General features: G+C 47.2%; 1 protein-coding gene across 2 annotated transcripts; it reads left to right on the plus strand.

The window, feature by feature from the left end:
- The first annotated feature begins 1,928 nt into the window (after window positions 1–1,928).
- c9 (complement component 9) lies at window positions 1,929–19,275 on the plus strand. 2 transcript variants are annotated; one of them, XM_060050405.1, is made up of 11 exons: window positions 1,929–2,074; window positions 2,232–2,322; window positions 13,577–13,727; window positions 14,012–14,156; window positions 14,451–14,589; window positions 14,679–14,885; window positions 15,291–15,531; window positions 16,408–16,527; window positions 16,655–16,830; window positions 17,266–17,500; window positions 18,923–19,275. In XM_060050405.1, the coding sequence occupies exons 1-11, from the start codon at window positions 2,001–2,003 to the stop codon at window positions 19,078–19,080; spliced, it is 1,737 nt and encodes a 578-aa protein (XP_059906388.1). In that variant the 5' UTR covers window positions 1,929–2,000; the 3' UTR covers window positions 19,081–19,275. The 2 variants fall into 2 exon arrangements, with proteins under 2 accessions (XP_059906388.1, XP_059906387.1); XM_060050404.1 differs by lacking the exons at window positions 1,929–2,074; window positions 2,232–2,322 and adding an exon at window positions 13,325–13,475 and having other exon boundaries at window positions 13,533–13,727.
- The last annotated feature ends 284 nt before the right edge of the window (window positions 19,276–19,559 follow it).

Below are 19,559 nucleotides of genomic sequence, written 5' to 3' on the forward strand. Positions count from 1 at the left end.
GTGACCTTGTTGGTATAGGTACTCGAACTGCGCATGCGCGAGACGGATAAATCCAGTGCTTAATGCACCGCCTCTGGCGGTCATCCAGGATTCATAGAACCGGAGTTACATACGTAACTCTGCGTTTTATTTCACCAAAAGTCTTCAGTGCACCGGAACACAACGCAGTAGTCGGCGACATGCAGATCGCGCCGGCTACATGTACAGTCAAATTTGGGGTATTTTAAGTGCACTATAGTGCAAAATGGCGAGCACCCTATATAGTGCAGTATATCCGTGATAGGGAACGATTTCGAACACAGCTGCGAGCAGAGGTTATCTTCCCGCAGTGCCTGTCTGTGTGGGCAACCCTCACCTCTCTGGAGGTGTATTGACAGTAGAATTGGCCTTGATATTCTTATCCTCAAGCCTATGCTTTCATTATCATGATTTTCAAATAAAATGATTTGATGTTGAAGAGCCGGTGAGCCCGCTTTTTCGAATAGAATTCAAACACAAATGTGATTAAAAAAAAAAAGAAGAGGGTGTGTGTTATCCCAATGGCTACGATCCAACTTCATGATACTTTTTTAGTACCATCTTTGTTTAACTGTTGATAAGCGAAGTGGGCCATACAACCTAGCGTTAACATAGGTTTCCGGGAACGGGAAGCCTTACCTTCACTCGGATGCAGACTTTAAATATCCTATTATGCTTTTTTAGGGTTAATAATTGCATTTGGGGGTAATACTAGAATAGTGTTAAATGCCTGTTTGTCAGAAATACTCCTCATTATTCTCATTCTGTTAATTTCTGCAGAGTGGAACGGTCACATAGTGTTTTGGGGAGACTCTTTTTCTGAGTGAAAGCACCTAGTAGCAGACTCACAGAAAGTACATCCAATCAGGACGAGGCATCATTGTCCAATAGGTAGGCTACCGAAAAAATATATGAAAAATGGTAGTATCTCTTTTTTTTATAGGCCTAAGTATATGAGTGAAGTGCACTATTGTTAATAAATCCTTATCTAGCCTGGTGTGAATGAACCAAGAATCAATCTTTTTTTTTTTTTTTTTTATATTGTGTTCATATAACATGTTCATGTATTTATTACAGAATATATGGGTGCATGTTATAGAAGATTAAATTTAATCTTGTGAAAAATGTTGGTGGATGGTGAAGGGTCAGTTATGTTAGGTGAGCTGACTCAACTCTGTGACAGTCAGATGCTGGGAAGGCACTATTGACAAATAGAATAGATCAATTCCACATTAACAACTGAGTGGTGGTCATAGGCCACTCCCATAGGCAACTATTACTGGAACTGCTGTATTTGCGTTCACCTCCCTTAAATTGTACTAGTTTGCATCATTTGTTGAGGTTAAAGATAATATCTAATCGAATACAGAAACCGTCAAACAAAACCAGACAAATAATGAACAAGGATGATAAATAAATGAAACTGCTTTTAACTCCTCTCTTATCCCTCTTATTAGATCCCTATTATTATGGCTATCTCAGGATCGGAACATTAACATGTGTGCTAAAGTATGATATTCAAATTAATTGGATTCCTATGTAACTCACTCTAGATCCAAAGTTGAATGAAGCTGTAGCATATTATCAGCCCTTTATAAAATATGAGCAACCACCAGCAGGCAGGATATAGAGGTGATTAACAGTCAACAAGGGGTCGCCTAATCAATAGCAAGATGCTTGCTGAGATGGAACAGTTAAAGAGGTTATTTGAAAGAGGAAAGAGGTGTCCTTTATTCTTTCAAGCTTTTGAATAAACAATGCATAACAAATTAATACTGGCAATTCCATGTATGACCAAACATTCATCAGGAAAGGATTTTTTAACAAATCTGATCTGCATGATCAAAATGTAAGACTGTAAGAACTTTGTTGACAACAAAAGTCCATCTTTATTTTGGATAATCATTGACAGGGAAAGAGTTCATAAGGGTCAGACCCAGTCCCAGCACACCATTTATTCTCCCCTCTTTTGCGGGCTCGATATGATGTCCCAAAACGCTTTTCAGCTGAGCGTCTATGGCCTGTTTTTCACTCTGACTATTTTTGGACAGGCAATGTAGGCCTTTGATTTTCTTTATTTTTAGGTTTAATTTCATGAGCCCTTTTGGATTTTGGGGAAATTTTAAAAGACAAATCATTACATCTGACAATTTTGTCCTGGTGCATATTAGACAATAACTTTCAACTCTTTTACCATATGTGTGTCTATTTAGGGGGAACCCGTTGCCTGATCCAGAAAAAGTGGATTGTCAATACGTCCGTTGGTCTCAGTGGACTACGTGCGATTCGTGCCACAATCAGAGGGTGAGTCAACTCATGCATTGCATCGTGCCACTTGAATTAACAATTATTTTCATTCAATTAATTGAACAATATTACATATATTGCATTATTATAGGAAATCCAAAGTGATGTCTTACTTAGTGAATCTTCTATCTGACAAGTAGCAAAGAAAAACTAAAGTAATCATTTCATAATAATCCATTATGAAATGATAACTTTTCATAATCATTTTCCAACGGAAAATTAAAATATCTAAAGCATTATTTTGCAAATGGTTGGTATTTGATGAATAACTAAATGATCAATGGATTTAAAAAATAAGATTGACTCATCCATAGTCGACTAATTTTGCAGCCCTAGTAGATGGATCAATTATTAGCGTTTATGTTTGTAATCTTGGATTGAGCAGTCCTACTATGCGATAGCGGAAATACTGGAGGGGGGGAGCACAGAGCCTGGCCCGGAAGCCAGATACTTCTAGGGGCTGAGTTATGACTTGTTTCCTGTTTCATTACAGAGATATTCCAAATAGAAAATCGTTCCTGTGTTTGGACGCTTTCAGAAGGGGATTTGCGCCGTGGAGGTTTATAGTTGTTTATTTGAAACCTTTACCGACTCATTTTAGTTCACTACTGCTGTCCTCATTTGTGTTTCTTTGTTTGCTGTACTGCCAATTAGGTGATTGCAGATTCCCACTCCAGCATGAAGCAAAATAAATTGAGACGTAAATTCATCCGGATTTGAGCAATATCTTACTACTATAATATTATAACAGAAGACATCACATCACTCCTGTCTGAGCTTCTTTGCACTGGCTCCCTGTCTGTTTTAGAATCAATTTTAAGATTTTATTGATCACTTTTAAGGCTTGTCGTGATCTAGACCCAGGTACATAACTGACATGCAGACCCCGTACGAGCCTGTTCGCAGCCTTAGATCCGCTGGCGGGGCCCTACTTACTGTTCCAAGGTCGAGGCTCAAGACTAGAGGTGATCGGGCTTTCTCCACCAGGGCGCCTCGGCTTTGAAAGACCTGCCCGCAGAGATAAGGCTTGCTGAATCAGTAACCTCTTTATCACTTCTTAAAACACATTTTTATAGACTTGCTTTTACGTGACGCCGTCTTTTTATTTTCGTATGAATTCCTATTATTTATTTTTATTCTCTTAATAAATGTCTTCCTAATTGTCTTATGTCAAAGCACTTTGTAAACTATTGTTTTTAAAGGTGCTATATAAAAAAGACATCTTACTACTATAATAGCAGGCCTGACGCACCAGTTACTCTAGTTACTCATGCAAGCATGTGCCAAGCAGCCTGGAGCTCACACACACACACAGCACGCTGTGGCAACCCGGCCCCAAACCCTCACGCCAGGCGGCCAGAGGGAGAGGTGGTGGATGGCGTATACCGCCGATATCCACCAGCCGGAGCCAAAGAGCAGCCCTTGCGTAACCTCAATCAACGCAATGGAGAACACCTGCGGCAGAAAATCAGGTACCCTTTAAAAGGCGGTTTGTTGCGCTCCCAGGCGGGGAGACCGGAAGTCCATGCGGAGCCGAGCTACTCCAGGACCCGCTGCGGACAGGAGGACTCTTGAATTTAACAGACTTTACCCAGCGGCCACGAGAGGACCTGCACGCCATGACAAGGACGCGCCAGGACGCCCGACCAGCCGCCTCACCAAGCTCGGTCCGGACGACGACATGGAGGCCTACTTGGAGATCTTTGAGAGGACAGCACGTCGGGAGAGCTGGCCGGAGGACCAGTGGGCCCCCATCCTGTCCCCCGTTCCTCACCGGACCCGCACAGCAGGCCAGCCAAGATCTGGCGCCGGAGCGCGCCAGCCAGTACCTGGCCCTGAGACAAGCGATATTGGCCTACTATGGTCATAGCCTCGCCGCCGGGGCCCAACACTTCCACGAATGGCGATTTGACTGCCGGGGCGCCGTGCGGTCGCAAATCTCCCAACACTGGAGGCTGATCCGCAGATGACTCGCGGACGGGGAGGGACCCAGCATCCTGGACAGGGTACTGATCAACAATACCATCCGTCACCTCCCTGCCGAAGCCTGGAGAACCCTCGCCACCAACCATCCCGACACGATAGATGAGCTGGTCCGGGAACTGGAAAACTGGCAGGTGGCTCAACAATTGAGTCAAAGCATCCGGAACCCCTCACGGCCCCCCAAGGAGCACCGGGATCGGCGAGGACCGAATCCTGCGCCCCGAACACCCCCATCGGGACCCCCGACCATCTCCCAGGAGCCCCGAGAGGACAGAAGGTGCTACAGTTGCGGCCGTACCAGACACCTAGCCCGAAAGTGTCCCGGGAGCCGGGACATATCCATGTCGTCGGCCTTCGCCGACCAGGGACGGTCGGGACCGTGTCTCCTGACCACATGTTGGGCGCACCAGAAGCCCGGGATCCCAACCCTCCCAGTGCGGGTAGGGAGTCAGGACACGCAGGCCCTCCTGGACACCGGCAGTTTCGTGACCCTCCTACGCCCAGACCTAGCTGGGGGGCTGCGAGGGGAACCCATAGAGGTCTTGTGTGTGCACTGGGACACATGCACATACGAGACCTGCCACCACGTAGTATTGCGGACCCCCCGAGGGATGTACACGGCACGGGCCGGGATCGTACCCCACCTCCCGTGCCCCTATTATTGGGAGGGACTGCCCCATATTCTACAGACTATGGAACCCCGAACCGGGCTACCGACCTCTTCGGGGCCCGCCACGATGACACGGTCGAACCAGCAGACCCGCCTACGGGGCTAGGGTGGCCACTCAGCCCCAGCAGAATCGTCCACCGAGGACGAAGGACCCGAGGGAGATGGCCCCACCCCACCGGGCACCCCAGACCACTTGACAGGGGGAACCCCCCGAGTGGAACCACACGGAACACCCCCCCCTGGACACTCCGGACACCCTGACGGCCACCAAACAGACCGGCCCACCAGGAGAAGCCGAGAGCTCGCCTCTCACTGAGTTCTCGGATTTCCTTCCGACGGGGAGGAAAGGACCGGATCGACCCGGACAGTTCGCCAGTGCCCAGCTGCAGGATGACGCCTTGAAGCACGCCTGGAGTAATGTCGTCGCCCACGACGGCCAAGCGAGGGAGTCGTTGAGTTGCCTGCCACACCCTCATTTCAGCACAAGGGGGGGGCTGCTGTACCGGGTAGGAGAGCGGGAGGGGGAACAGTGACCGAACAACTAGTGGTACCCCGACCCTATGTTAGCAAAGTGCTGTTCATGGCCCACTCCCATCTATTGGGAGCTCACCTGGGCATGGACAAGTCCAGAGATAGAATTTTGGACCGGTTTTATTGGCCCGGGGTGAAAAAATACGTGGTCCAATACTGTCAGGCCTGCCCCGACTGCCAGCGTACTGCCCCGAGACCCTCGGTCCGGAACCCGTTAATCCCCATGCCCATTATAGAAGAACCGTTAGATCGGTTAGCTCTAGACATCGTCGGGCCTCTCCCGAAGACCAGCCAGGGACACAGGTATATTCTAGTGCTAGTGGACTACGCTACCAGGTATCCGGAAGCCCTACCACTCCGCGCCGCCACGGCCAAGGCGGTCGCCAAGGAGTTCATGCTCCTGTTCAGTCGGGGGGGGATAGCCAGGGAGGTGCTCACAGACCAGGGGTCTTGTTTTATATCACGGGTGATGAAGGAACTGCTTAGCCTCCTCCAGGTGAAACAGCTCCGGACGTCGGTGTACCACCCCTCGTGGAGCCGTTTAATGAAACCCTGAAACAGATGCTTAAGAAAGCCATGGAAATGGACGGGAAGAACTGGGACCAGCTCCTGCCCCATGTCCTGTTCGCAGTCCGGGAAGTGCCCCAAGCCTCCACGGGTTTCTCCCCCTTCGGGCTGTTATACGGGAGAAGACCAAGGGGACTCCTCGACCTCGCCAAGGAAGCGTGGGACGGTCGGCCATCGCACTATGGTGGACCACGTGGAGCAGGTGAGGGACCGCATGGCGCAGGTCTGGCCCATCGTCAGGAACCATCTCAGGCAGGCCCAGCTAGCCCAAACCCGGGTCTACAACCGGGGAGCCCAGCTGCGCATATTTCGGCCCGGCGACCTGGTTCTGGTACTCATACCGACGGCAGAGTGCAAGTTCTTAGCCAAGTGGCAGGGGCCCTACGAGGTGGTCGACCGGGTTGGGGAGGTGAACTACAGGGTGCGGCAACCTGGGAGACGCAAACCCACCCAGCTTTACCACGTCAACCTCCTGAAACAGTGGCGAACTCGAGCTGACCCACCGGCACCGGCAACCCTGGTCCTGGCCGCCCGACGCGAGCCACCAGTAGTTCCCATGGGAGATGACCTCAGCCCAGCCCAGAAACAAGACCTTGAGGAAGTCGTCCTGCAACACCAGGACGTCTTCTCTGAGATTCCCGGGAGGACCACGATGGCCCAACATGACATCAAGACGGTGCCAGGCGTCACGGTGCGCGTACCCCCCTACCGGTTCCCGGAGGCCCGTAGGAACGCAATCCGGGAGGAAGTCGCCAGGATGCTCCAGCTCCGGGTCATCAAGGAGTCATGCAGCGCCTGATCCAGCCCCATCGTCCTAGTCCCCAAACCCGACGGAACCTTTAGGTTTTGTAACGATTTCCGGAGACTCAATGAGTTCGGCGCCCAAGGCGCACCCACCAAATTCCAGAGGATGATTGACCAGCTCCTTCTACCGCACCAGGCGTACGCAGCAGCCTACATCGACGACATCATCATCCACAGCGCCAGCTGGGATGTCCAACTCCGACAGTTGCGGGCGGTCCTGGGAGAGTTGAGGAGGGCCGGACTCACAGCCAACCCTGCCAAGTGCCGCCTGGGACTGGAGGAGACCTCCTACCTGGGGTACCAAGTCGGACGGGGGAACGTCCGACCCCAAGAGAGAAAGGTCGCAGCCATCAGGGACTGGCGCCGCCCCACCTCCAAAAAACAGGTGAAGTCGTTTCTTGGTCTGTTAGGGTACTACCGGAGGTTTATCCCCGGCTTCGCCACCCTGGGCAGCCCCCTAAACGACCTGACCCTGAAAGCCCTACTGCGCCACTCAAGTGGATGGCCAGCTCGAAGGACTCAACGCGCGGGTAACGAGGTGGTTCCTGGCCCTCCAGGACTTCAAGTTTCAGATAGACCGCAGACCGGGCAGGGAACACGCCAACGCCGACGCTCTTTCCCGCCGAGACGCCTGTCTCTGGGCACTCAGAGACGACCCAAGGCTTCAATCAGCGGTGGAGGAGTGTGGCAACCCGGCCCCAAACCCTCACGCCAGGCGGCCAGAGGGAGAGGTGGTGGATGGCGTATACCTCCGATATCCACCAGCCGGAGCCAAACAGCAGCCCTTGCGTAACCTCAATCAACGCAACTGAGAACACCTTTAAAAGGCTGTTTGTTGTTCTCCCAGGCGGGGAGACCGGGAGTCCATGCGGAGCCGAGCACCTCCAGGACCCGCTACGGACAGGAGGACTCTTGGATTTAACAGACTTTCCTCAGCGGCCACGAGAGGACCTGCACGCCATGACGATGTGCGCCGACGCGGCACGCATCACCAGGACGGCATCACCGACGGGATTGACCTCCCACTCCAGGGACGAGACCGGCCCGGCCGGAGAGACAATTCCCCCGCGTGACTCCGTGGCTCACGAAGTCACGCGTATGATTTTTGGTTTTCCCGTGTTGGGCACCGACCCTGCAGGTTTTTTCCCCATTATTTAATGGGGCCCTACCAGGCTTTGAACGGGTCTTGGCGTGTGTTGATTTCGGCGTGAGAGAGACATTCCTGGGGCCGGGTCGCCACAACGCGCGATCGCATACAAGCACGCACATACACGCCTTATACACACACCGCACACGCACGCACATGCGTACGAAACATACACGGAAACGCACACACACGCGCACACATACACACACACGCACACACCGCAGCGACACTCGCCCAGGTAAGACGTTATGTTTTTAAACATAACGGTTCCACCATCGACACACACGCACAGGTAAGAACACACACGCACCACACCGCGGCGACACACTTGCCCAGGCAACGTTATATTTTTAAACAACGGCTCCGCCGTCGACAAACTCTCCCAGGTAAAACGTTCTGCCTATAGACTGTAGATAATATTGCAATAAAAGAAGGGAAGAGACAATTTCTCACCTCGACAAGCAACGGCAGGTCGTTCTTTTTGTCACATAAAAATCGTTAAATTCAAACATCGCGCCGACCGTTATATATAAACAAAAAATACGCGCGATCGCGAGACAGCGTCCCTATAACACAGAAAGAAAACATGTTACACAGTGACACAGTATGGTGAATTATGTCTATAGAGTCCAACACAAGACTACACTTTGTTGCTCAAATGTTATATTACCCTTCTCCATTTCGCCTCCCGAAATGTCTTGCGATATTGATATCCCCCTCCCCCCTGCGGACTGTATTAGTTTTAATTTTCTTATGTTTTGTGTGTATGCTATGTGTGACTGTAGGCTACTGCTGCCTGCCTTGGCCCGGACACTGGATGAAATGTTTAATCTCAATGATAAACTCTGATGATTATTATTTTCCGAAATTTGTTAAATTATCGACTGGGGTTTCCACATTATTGCTATGGATTTAATTACAACTAGAGGGTGAGCGAGGGCAACGCGTGCATGAAAACTCTAGTTATCATAATAGCAGGCCTGTCGCAACAGTTGCTCAAGTTGGTCAATGCGCATGTGCCAAGCAGCCTGCAGCTCACACACACACACACAGCACGCACATGCGTACGAACATACACAGAAACGCACACGCACACAAGCTCACACACCACACGTCAAGACAAAGGCAGCGACACACAATAACAGCTCCCCCGTCGACAAACTCTCCCAGGAAAGACGTTCTGTCTATAGACTGTAGAAATCGCGATAAAATAACATTGCGCCAACCAGCATATCGACAAAAAAAGACGTGCGATCAATTAAAGAGACAGCCTCCCTATAACACAGATCAAAAACATTTCAACATCACGGTATGGTGAATTATGTCGATAGAGTCCACCACAAGACTACACTTTGCTGCTTAAACGAATATTACCCTACTCTATGGAAGCATATATGTAGCAAAATTCAAATGGCAATGCAATTTGCAATTACATTATGCATTGACAATTCATTATGCAATTTTATAATGTAATTTGTAAATACGTTATTCAAAGTGTATTTTAATATGCAAAGTGACAATGCAATCCTCAATTAAATTTGCAAAAGTTATAACAATAGAAATAGAATAACATTTTGTCAAATTCTTTGAGTTCCTTTATTCAAATTGAAAAGCTATAGCGTCCCCGTGATTGCAATCCACTTCGCCACGCTCCGTGTGTTGCAATATTCAAATGACATTTCAATCCGCAAAACGAACGCTTTGCAAAAGATTTGGCAAAACTTTTGCAAAACGTTTCCCAAAACGTAATCCAAAACGTTTTCCAAAAAGTCAATATGCAAAGTGTCAAACGTATCAGCCAATCAGCGTCTGGGCGGGAACTACGTCACTTGCTCGTAATTTCCTTGTTCACACGTTCACTTCTAGTTCGTATGTGTCAGGTCTATGCTCACCAATGGAGATTATTGATACGCTCCAAAGTTTGGCCGATGATGTGGAGAACAATCGTGTTGAAGACACAGATGCAGTAGATAGAGTGCGTGTTCTGGGAGATAGGATAGACGACTTATCCTCACTGGTACGTTTTGACGCCAGTGTGGTAAACACAAAGATTTCCCAAGTGCTACAGGCACTGGGTGCGAAACATATGGTCGGGAGACCCGCCGTGGAGATACCCTTTGAGGCAATAGAAAGTGACGTAGTTCCCGCCCAGACGCTGATTGGCTGATACGTTTGCCACTTTGCATATTTACTTTTTGGAAAACGTTTTGGATTACGTTTTGGAAAACGTTTTGCAAAACGTTTTGCCAAATCTTTTGCAAAGCGTTTGTTTTACGGATTGAAATGTCATTTGAATATCGCAACACATGGAGCTTGGCGAAGCGGATTGCAATCACGGGGACGCTATAGCTTTTCAACTTGAATAAAGGAACTCAAAGAATTGGACAAAATGTTATTCTATTTTTATTGTTATAACTTTTGCAAATTTAATTGAGGATTGCATTGTCACTTTGCATATTAAAATACACTTTGAATAACGTATTTACAAATTACATTATGAAATTGCATAATGCATTGTCAATTGCATAACGTAATTACTTATTGAATTGCAAATTGCAAATTGCATTGCCATTTGAATTTTGCTGCATATATGCTTCCCCATACTCCTCCTTGAGCCTCCCGAAATGTCTTTACACTTTGTTGTTCAAACTTAATATTACTCCACTCCTGGAGCCTCCCGAAATGTCTTGCGATATTGATGTTCCCCCTCCCCCCTGCGGACTGGTTTAGTTTTATTATTAGGGGTCCGAGCAGCGAAGCTGCTTGGCCCCTATTGTTTCTGTAACGTTTTGTTTTCCCTCAAATTCTGTAAAAGTCATACTGCAGCCTACACCGTAAGTCGAAGACTTTGAAATATTCAGGTACGGTTACCAATAACCCCCTCCTTCCATGAACCCAAATTTGTGGTACTGCACCCAAAGGTGGCACTATTGTCAATAAAAATCATGAATTAGGCTGATTTCTCCTCAACAGATTGACTTGTACTCAAAATTGTTTCTGAATATTAATCTCTAGAATCAGATGCATTTATAAAATCGGGTCTTATGCCCTAAAAATTTATAAATTTCCCACAATTTCATATTTCTCATATCGCGTGACCATTTTGTTATTGTATAACTACCATACGGCTATCATTAGATGTATTCTATTAACATTGCACATTTTCAGATCTGTACTCTTTCAAGAAAGCCCTTAAATCTCTTGTGAAATGTGTGCTTGAAGTTTTCTTGATGTTGTGCTTATCAATAGACATTTTCACAATGTGAATGAGGGTTCATGCAGTTCAGGAATGTCAGTGGATCGATTGGATAATGCCTTGTACTGGTGATCCTGAGGTTGAGTGTTTGAATCCCGATTAGAGCATTATGAGCATTATGAACAAGCTGAACATGACATTCTGTCATTGCCACTCAATTAAGAAACACAACATTGAACAGCACCTGAAATTCATTAGGCAATCAACATTCCAGCTCATTAGTTTCCAAGAATCTGACTGCCAAGACACAGTATGGCATTAAGGGGAACTTCTTCATTAACCATTTTTGCTTCATAATGAACTCTGTCATGTTATTATTTCTTCCGTCAGTGTTCTTCACAACAAATGTTTAATTTCCCCAGAATTTCAAAGATTTTTCAGGAACTTGCTTTTAAGAAAGCCCTTAATTCATTTGAGAAATGTTTGGTTGGAGTTTTCTGGATGTTGTGTGCTTATCAATAGACATGTTAACCATGTGAATGAGGCTACATTTAATGTTTGTCAGTGGCTCAATGGGACAATGCCTTGTATTGGTGATGCTTAGTTTGACAGTTCAAATCCCGATTAGACAATTACGAACATGCTGAACATGACTTTCGGCCATTGCTCTGCAGCCCAGTCACCTGAAAGCCGAGGCACAGTATGGCATTAAGGGGAACATCTTTCCTTCATAATTATGTGTCATACATACACATATATCTGTGTGTGTTCTTGACTTTTCATTTTGCTCGGACCCCGTTAATCACCGCTTGCAGTTATATTTGTTTTTACGTTTTGTGTGCATGCTTTGTGTTACTGTAGGCTACTGCTGCCTGTCTTGGCAAGGACACTGGAAGAGATATTTAATCTCAATGATGATTATTATTTTCAACTAACCAATAGTAGTTGCCTTGCATTTAAAATGTCAATGCACTTTACATCCCTGAATAACAGTAAAAGCTATTTAATAATTGATTTGCATGCAAGGTATACTACACTTTCCATTGAACGATTACCCCTGTTACCATAAATTGACAACTTTTATAATGTAATCAAATGCTCACACACTAGCTGCTTTCAGACACACGTGTAAGTCCTGATATTCTCCTGATGGGCCGTATCTGTGAACAACATATTCTGACATTCGTACCCTGAAAATCTCCAGAATAATACTGCCCCTGAGGTAGTATTTTCTCCGTAGGAAATGTAAATGACCATATATGTGAATGAGGAGTAGAAAGTCGGTATTTCTCACACCACTTCATTGGGCGTGTTGATGACTCTTCTGCATGTCATTGAGTGGCCCCCAAAATGATAATCAGCTTGTTGCCTTTTGTTTGCTGAATAGTTAAAAAACATTTAAATGTTCACACTGCTTTTTAGAGTGTCATTTGTGGTGAACGAATGTTATACGTTGTAACATTATAGGCAAAATGTTATTATATTATGGGCTCAGAAATTTGTTACATTATCGACTGGGGTATCCACATTATTGCTATGGGTTTAATTACAACTAGAGTTGCGTGCGCAGAAACTGTAGCTAATCTAAAAGCGAATCTACATTCTCTGGTGCTGGTACTTAGTGCTGGCATTATTTATGTTTAAAAGATATGGCTTCCTGTGGCTGTTGTTGCTATGCTGATGCTTGGTTCTGATGTCAGTCTGTCTGTGTGTGCATCTGTCCGTTTAAAGGAGAAATCCGGTGTAAAATGGATCTGGGATATGTTTGGTATGATAACGAGTTGGAATGTTCGTTTGGGAGCAAACAAGCGCATATAGATCCATTCTTAAATTGGCTGTTTTTAACCGATTCTACCAAAACGCTATAAGCTTGGAACGATAGGGACATGTCTCATTGTAAAAACTAAATTGTTATTTTAAACCACTTACAAGGCTAGAAGTAGCCTGACACTGATTTGGTGTCTTTCTGTCTTACATCCACCTGTCTGTCATCCATCTATCTTTCTGTCTGTCATCCACCTGTCTGTCTTTCTGTCTGCCATCCACTTATCTGTCTGTCATTCATCTATCTGTCTGCTTGTCATCCCCCTGTCGGTCTGTCATCTAACTGCCTGTCATGCCTCGTCTGCCTGTCATCCACCTCCTGTCTTGTCTGTCATCAACTTTTCTGTCTTTTACATACCTGTTTGTCATCCCCCTGTTCGTCATCCTCTGTCTGTCATCCACCTGTCGGTCTGCCTGTCATCCACCTGTCTGTCTGCCTGCCGTCCACATGTCTGTCATCCACCTGTCTGTCTGTCATCCCCCTATCTGTCTGTGTTCCACCTGTCTGCACTGCTCCCCATGTGTTCAGAGTCGAACTCGAGGGATCACAGCATTCGGACAGTTCGGAGGGCAGCGTTGTGCCGGATCACTAGGGGAGAAAGGGGCCTGCTCCGCGCAGGAGGCGTGTGTCAATCCACCAGCCCCAAACTGCAGCATCTCGGAGTTCCAGTGCGAGTCGGGTAACCGTTTAGTTTGCATCGCTTGGGCAGATTTGGAGACCATTCTGTTTGTCTTCTCTCCCTCTCTCTCTCTCTCGCTCTCGCTCTCTCTTCAATTCAAGATGTCCTTTATAGGCATGGACATTGCCATTATGGCCAAAACAGTTTCAAAATTGAACGCTGAAGTACGATAAAGTATAAGGCAATGACCAGGATAGTAGATAGTTCATCTTTCTCTCTCTCTCTCTCTCTCCCTCTCTCTCTCTCTCTCTCTCTCTCTCTCTCTCTCTCTCTCTCCCTCCCAGGCACGTGTATAAAGAAAAATCTAGAATGCAACTACGATATCGACTGTGAGGACCAATCGGACGAGGACTGTGAGGGCCCGCCGCGGAAACCGTGTCGTAGCAGGGAGCTTGATACCAACCGCCACGGCAGAAGTGCGGGATACGGGTTGGTGGTCTCGTGCACGCACGCACGCGCGAAGACACACACACGCGCGCGCACGTGCGCACACACACACAAACAGAGTAGAAGCATGGGATTTGAAACAACAGACGTTGTCTCTGTTTTGGTGAAGCTATGGTTTTGTGTGACAGATATGTTCTAAAATACATGACGGGAGCCTTTATCCCTCTGGGTCTTTTTTCGACTCCCAAAGGGACATCTTCAGAAGACGTGTGTTAAGTGAGTGTAACGTGTGTGAAGTGATGGTAGTGAGGCAACGGTCTCTCCTTAACGCACTAGGATCAACATCCTGGGCTCTTCCCCGCTACAAAACCCCTTCTACAACGAGTACTTCCACGGATTCTGCAGTCAGATGTGGGACCCCACACAGCAGGCGCAGATTAGACTTCCGTGGAACGTTGCAGTGCTCAACTATGAGGTGATATCAGAAGCTATTGATCGTCAGACGAAGAATAATGATACAATTATTATGATACAAAATAATGATTTTTTTTTTCTTTCTTTCAGACAAATGTCGAGGAAACAGCTACTAATGAAGTCTACTCGAACAGCGACAGCCTCGTTAACGAAGTTCTGAAAGAAAACAGTCACAGCATTGACGGGGGACTGAGCTTCAAGTTCGGGACAGGGCTCGAGTCAGCAGGCGGCGGCATCGAGGCCGGACATGAAACATCGGACATAGTGAGAGAAGTCCGTGGGACCACCACGACGAAGGTATGAAAGGTTCAACTAACAGAACATAGTCTCTACCATGTTATTATTTCTCTCTCTCCCAGCCCCCCTCCCTCTCCACCAATCCCCCCTACACTCCCGCTCTCTGTCTTCACCCCTCTCTCTCTTCCTCCCCCTTCCCTCTCCCTCTCTCCCTCTCTCCCACCCCCTACACTCCCCCTCTCTCTCCTCACCACTCTCTCCCTCCCACCCCCTACACTTCTCCCTCTCTACCACCCACCTACCCTACCCCCACTCTCTTTAGCCCCCTCTCTTCACCCTCTTCTCTCTCCCACCCCCCTACCCTCTCTGTCTTCACCTCCTTCCCTCTCCCCCATCTCTCTCTCCCACCCCCCAACTTCCTCGTTGACCCCTGAGGAGCCCGTTTTGTGTGCTGTGTGCGTCCAGAGCCAAAGGTTCGTCAGGGTGAAGGGCAGGGTGCAGTTGGCCAGCTTCCGGATGCGTCCGCGGAGCCTGCGCGTGGCCGACCAGTTCCTCAACGAAGTTCGGTTCCTGCCCCTCCAGTACGAGAAGAAAGCCTACTTTGACTTCATGGAGATGTACGGAACGCACTACACGCGCTACGGCAAGTTCGGAGGGGAATACCAGCTGGTGTACGTGCTCAACAATGAGGTCATCACCAAGAAGGGTAGGTCTGGCTTTCCTTTATTTTTATATGTGTGTTGTTATGGTTGAACCGAGGTCAAAGCTGAGAGCAGAGAACAGCAGTAGAGAGAGAGAGAGATTTTGAAACTCTCTCTCTCTCTCTCTCTCTCTTTCTCTTTCTCTCTCTCTCTCTCTCTCTCTCTCTTTCTCTTTCTATTTCTCTCTCTCTCTCTCTCTCTCTCTCTCTCTCTCTCTCTCTCTCTCTCTCTCTCTCTCTCTCTCTATCTCTCGTATAAGGCTTAAACCTCTCAGTTCATTTTCAGCTCTCCATGGGGCGATATCCGTGGGTGCAGGAACAAATGCCTCTGGAAGCAATTGAACAGACCTAGAAACCATCAGAGCATTGAGACGTGTGACGTAGCGCTGTACGGTAAATTAACGGTACTGTAAATTAAACCGTTACCAGAAGTATGGCAAACACGTCTTTCGGATCAACAAAGCCTGCGGCAAAGTTGATCATCTTATTTTAGAGAAAAAGTACCTTCCAATTAGTTTAATACTGTCGCGATAGCAGGGTCAACAGACCGTTCCACAACTGAATCATCGTATCGAACCCGGCCCATATTAGATCAACGGCTATGATTCGCCATGCGAAGACCGGGTCTGCTGGAGATCTGTTTGAACGGGAGGGGAGCCAGGGAAAAAGAACATGAGTTTGCTGATTCGTCTTGTTTCCAGGCTAAGAGGCGTGCACTAGTCAGCCAGGACAGATATTCACAGAGCATTTAAACCAGATAGATACCATCACTCAGGGCTGGCCGATGGCTATGGCAAAAAATCTAACAAATGACAGCTCTTACCAACCTTTTTATGTCCTAATGTCAAGGGTAAACCTTTTGATGTTCTCTGCTTGTTTCAGACGTGAATGAAGAGACACTGAAAAATTGTCTGACAGTTGGCGCAAAACTAGAAGCGGCCGACATAGTCTCGGCCAATATCAAAAATAAGGATTGTGATTCAGTTACGACCAAAAAAGAAGGTTTGTTTTTTTTCATCCCATTTCCCTGGGAAAACACTCACTAACTCACATACTCACACACTCATCCACGTTGACCGAAGCACATACACAAATAAGTCCTGATAATTTTGCCCCATCTCACACACAGGGGACAATACGCAGGAGGCCATGGTGGATATGGTGCACGTATTTGTGAGAGGAGGCGACATAGCAGCCACCGCCGCCATGAAGACAACCGTCCAGAAGGATGGGACGATGGACGCCGACGTGTACAGACAGTGGGCTCAGTCGATCATAAACAACCCCGCCCTGATCCACAGTGAGGTAGAGAACAGATTGTGTAATGACCTAGACCTAGAATCTGACCCGCAAGGTTGTATCAAGGCAACATCATGAGAAGTAACATATGAGTTTAGATGGAAGAGGAATATAGATAATTGTATTCAAGTATAATACAAATATAATATATCTACAGTTAGTAATATATGATTATATACAGACACGGATTAACACACAGGCTTGCCTATGATGCAGCCTAGGGACCCAGGTGAGCAAGAGTCCCTGGATTGGCCGGACTATATCACTACAGACTATTTCAGTCTTTATAAATGAATATATACATGAGTGGGGGAATGACAGAGAGAGAGGGAGAGGGAGAGTTTATATTTTATATTTCGCATGTGTTGAATATTATAAACATGAGAAAAACAACTCCTACTCTTCCATTAAACCACGCTGATCGTCACTGTGGTGTTCCAGCCGGAGCCGATCTACACCGTGATCCCGCTGGACATGCCTGACGCCAGCACCCGGGTGGCCCACCTGAAGCGCGCCATCGCGGACTACGTGGCCGAGTACAACATGTGCAAGTGCCAGCCGTGCCAGAACGGGGGCACGGTGGCGCTCGTCGACGGCCTTTGCCTGTGTCTCTGCCCGCACATGTTCGACGGCCTGGCCTGCCAGAACTTCAAACCCGAGGGAGCGCACATTAACTGTGAGCGATGAGAAAATAATTTGATCCTTTGTGGTGTTGTTGTTTCGGGCTAGGTATGACTTGAAGAGTAGTAAATGTTGAACACGTGGTTAAACCTGGGCGGAAATGACAAAGAGGCCATGTTTGAAGTGTTTTACTTATCTTCAAACTCAAAACTGTATATGGTGTTGCGTTATATTGAAACCAGTATATTGAAAATAAACAATTCATAGCTGGTGTTAGCACTATATAGTGGTCCAATGAGGTACTGATGTTAGCTTCAAACATGTGATCAAAATAAAGCATAGACTGGAATAATTTACATCATGAGCAGCATAACAAGTTTAATCTCACCCCGTCTGGTTTACATTGGATTTAAATATATATGGTTCGGCTAGCTTTAATGAACACTGGGACCAAGGTTGGTGGGATTTGGTTCGGGTACAATATGTACAAAGTTCTGCTCATCATGAACGAGATAGGACAGAGATGAGTGAACTCTAAAAAAAGGGATGTGCTGCGATATCGTTCAGCACATTTGCGTGTGCCTGTTTTACCAGATGTAGTCCACTGGTTTATTATTTATAATTAAACTTGTCACAATCTGGGTAAGAAGGTAAGAACTTGTTTACAGATATCTTGGGATGTATCCTTTAAATACAAACTTACCGACAGGCAATATTAACAAAACAGAGTACATCTTGATTCTTGGCATTGTTTGCGGGGAGAGTTCAGAGTCCCCAAGGCACTAAGAAGCTCTTAGAGGTGGGATGATTTGGGGGACAGGGCTCTATAGCACCCCTCCGAGGTCAGCAGCTGGGATAGGAGGCGAGAGGGCTCAGCCAGGGCTCTCTCTGCCCTATTGTTTGTGCATTTGATACAAATGCTGCTGTTGCATTAAAGCTCGGAGGTCGAAAGGTAAAATCACTCAAACGGCGTCAACTCAAGGGTTCACAGTTGGAAACGTCCTTTTTCCTCAACCCCCAGTTAAACTCAATCACACTGGATGTAAATTCATCATGGCTACCTTCTTCATATGCTATAATATGCATTGTATGGGATTGTATCATATGCTTAATTTCAATTGACTATGTATTTCAGACCAATCAGTACACCACTGCAGCAGTTGGTTAAGATGTAAAGATGGCCTAGTGTGCCTTGTCCATCTGCCATTTAAGATCTATTTCTATCTTATATTTCAACAATCGTAAATGTGTTCTATTTTAAATGTACGGGACACATTGGATTCTTCTTTTCGAGTTCTGACTTTAATCGCAGAATTCTCACTTTGAAGTCAGAATTCTCACTTTAAACTCAATGGTCCAAAAATATTCAGATGTGGCCCGAATCATCTTCCGTATAAATGTGTATACCTTTATATATAAACATAAAAAAGTTTACACATTTTACAAATGTTTGCAATGTAAAATGTTGTTGTTGCAGTGCCGCGGCCCAGGGTGGCCCAGCTGGGGAACTGGGGCTGCTGGAGCCCCTGGTCGGCATGCCTGCACGACCGCCACCGCCTCCGCTCCCGCACCTGTACCGAGGGCCTGCACGGGGCTGGCTGCAGCGGGTCCGCCCAGGGCCGGGAGGAGTGCTGAGGCGCCAAGCACACACTCACACACACACACACACACACACACACACACACACACACACACACACACACACACACACACACACACACACACACACACACACACACACACACCATGATATAGGCGCCTTCTTCATGATTTCTGAAACAACAAAAATGGCTTCTGTATCGCAAAAATAAAGTTGTTGTTTTTACACTGTGTGGTTTGTTATTTTTACTGATGAAATACAAGGCCTTTTTATGCTACATTAATAGTGAACACCTCAGCTGAGGTGGTTCGGGCATCTGGCAAGGATGCCCACTGGGCGCCTCCCTTGGGAGGTGTTTCAGGCACGTCCAGTGGGGAGGAGACCTCGGGGAAGACCCAGGACTAGGTGGAGAGATTATATCTCAACACTGGCCTGGGAACGCCTCGGGATCCCCCCCTCAGAGCTGGTCAATGTGGCCCGGGAAAGGGAAGTCTGGGGCCCCCTGCTTGAGCTG

The sequence above is a fragment of the Gadus macrocephalus genome, chromosome 4 (assembly GCF_031168955.1).
Source record: "Gadus macrocephalus chromosome 4, ASM3116895v1".
In the NCBI taxonomy this organism is placed as follows: domain Eukaryota; kingdom Metazoa; phylum Chordata; class Actinopteri; order Gadiformes; family Gadidae; genus Gadus; species Gadus macrocephalus.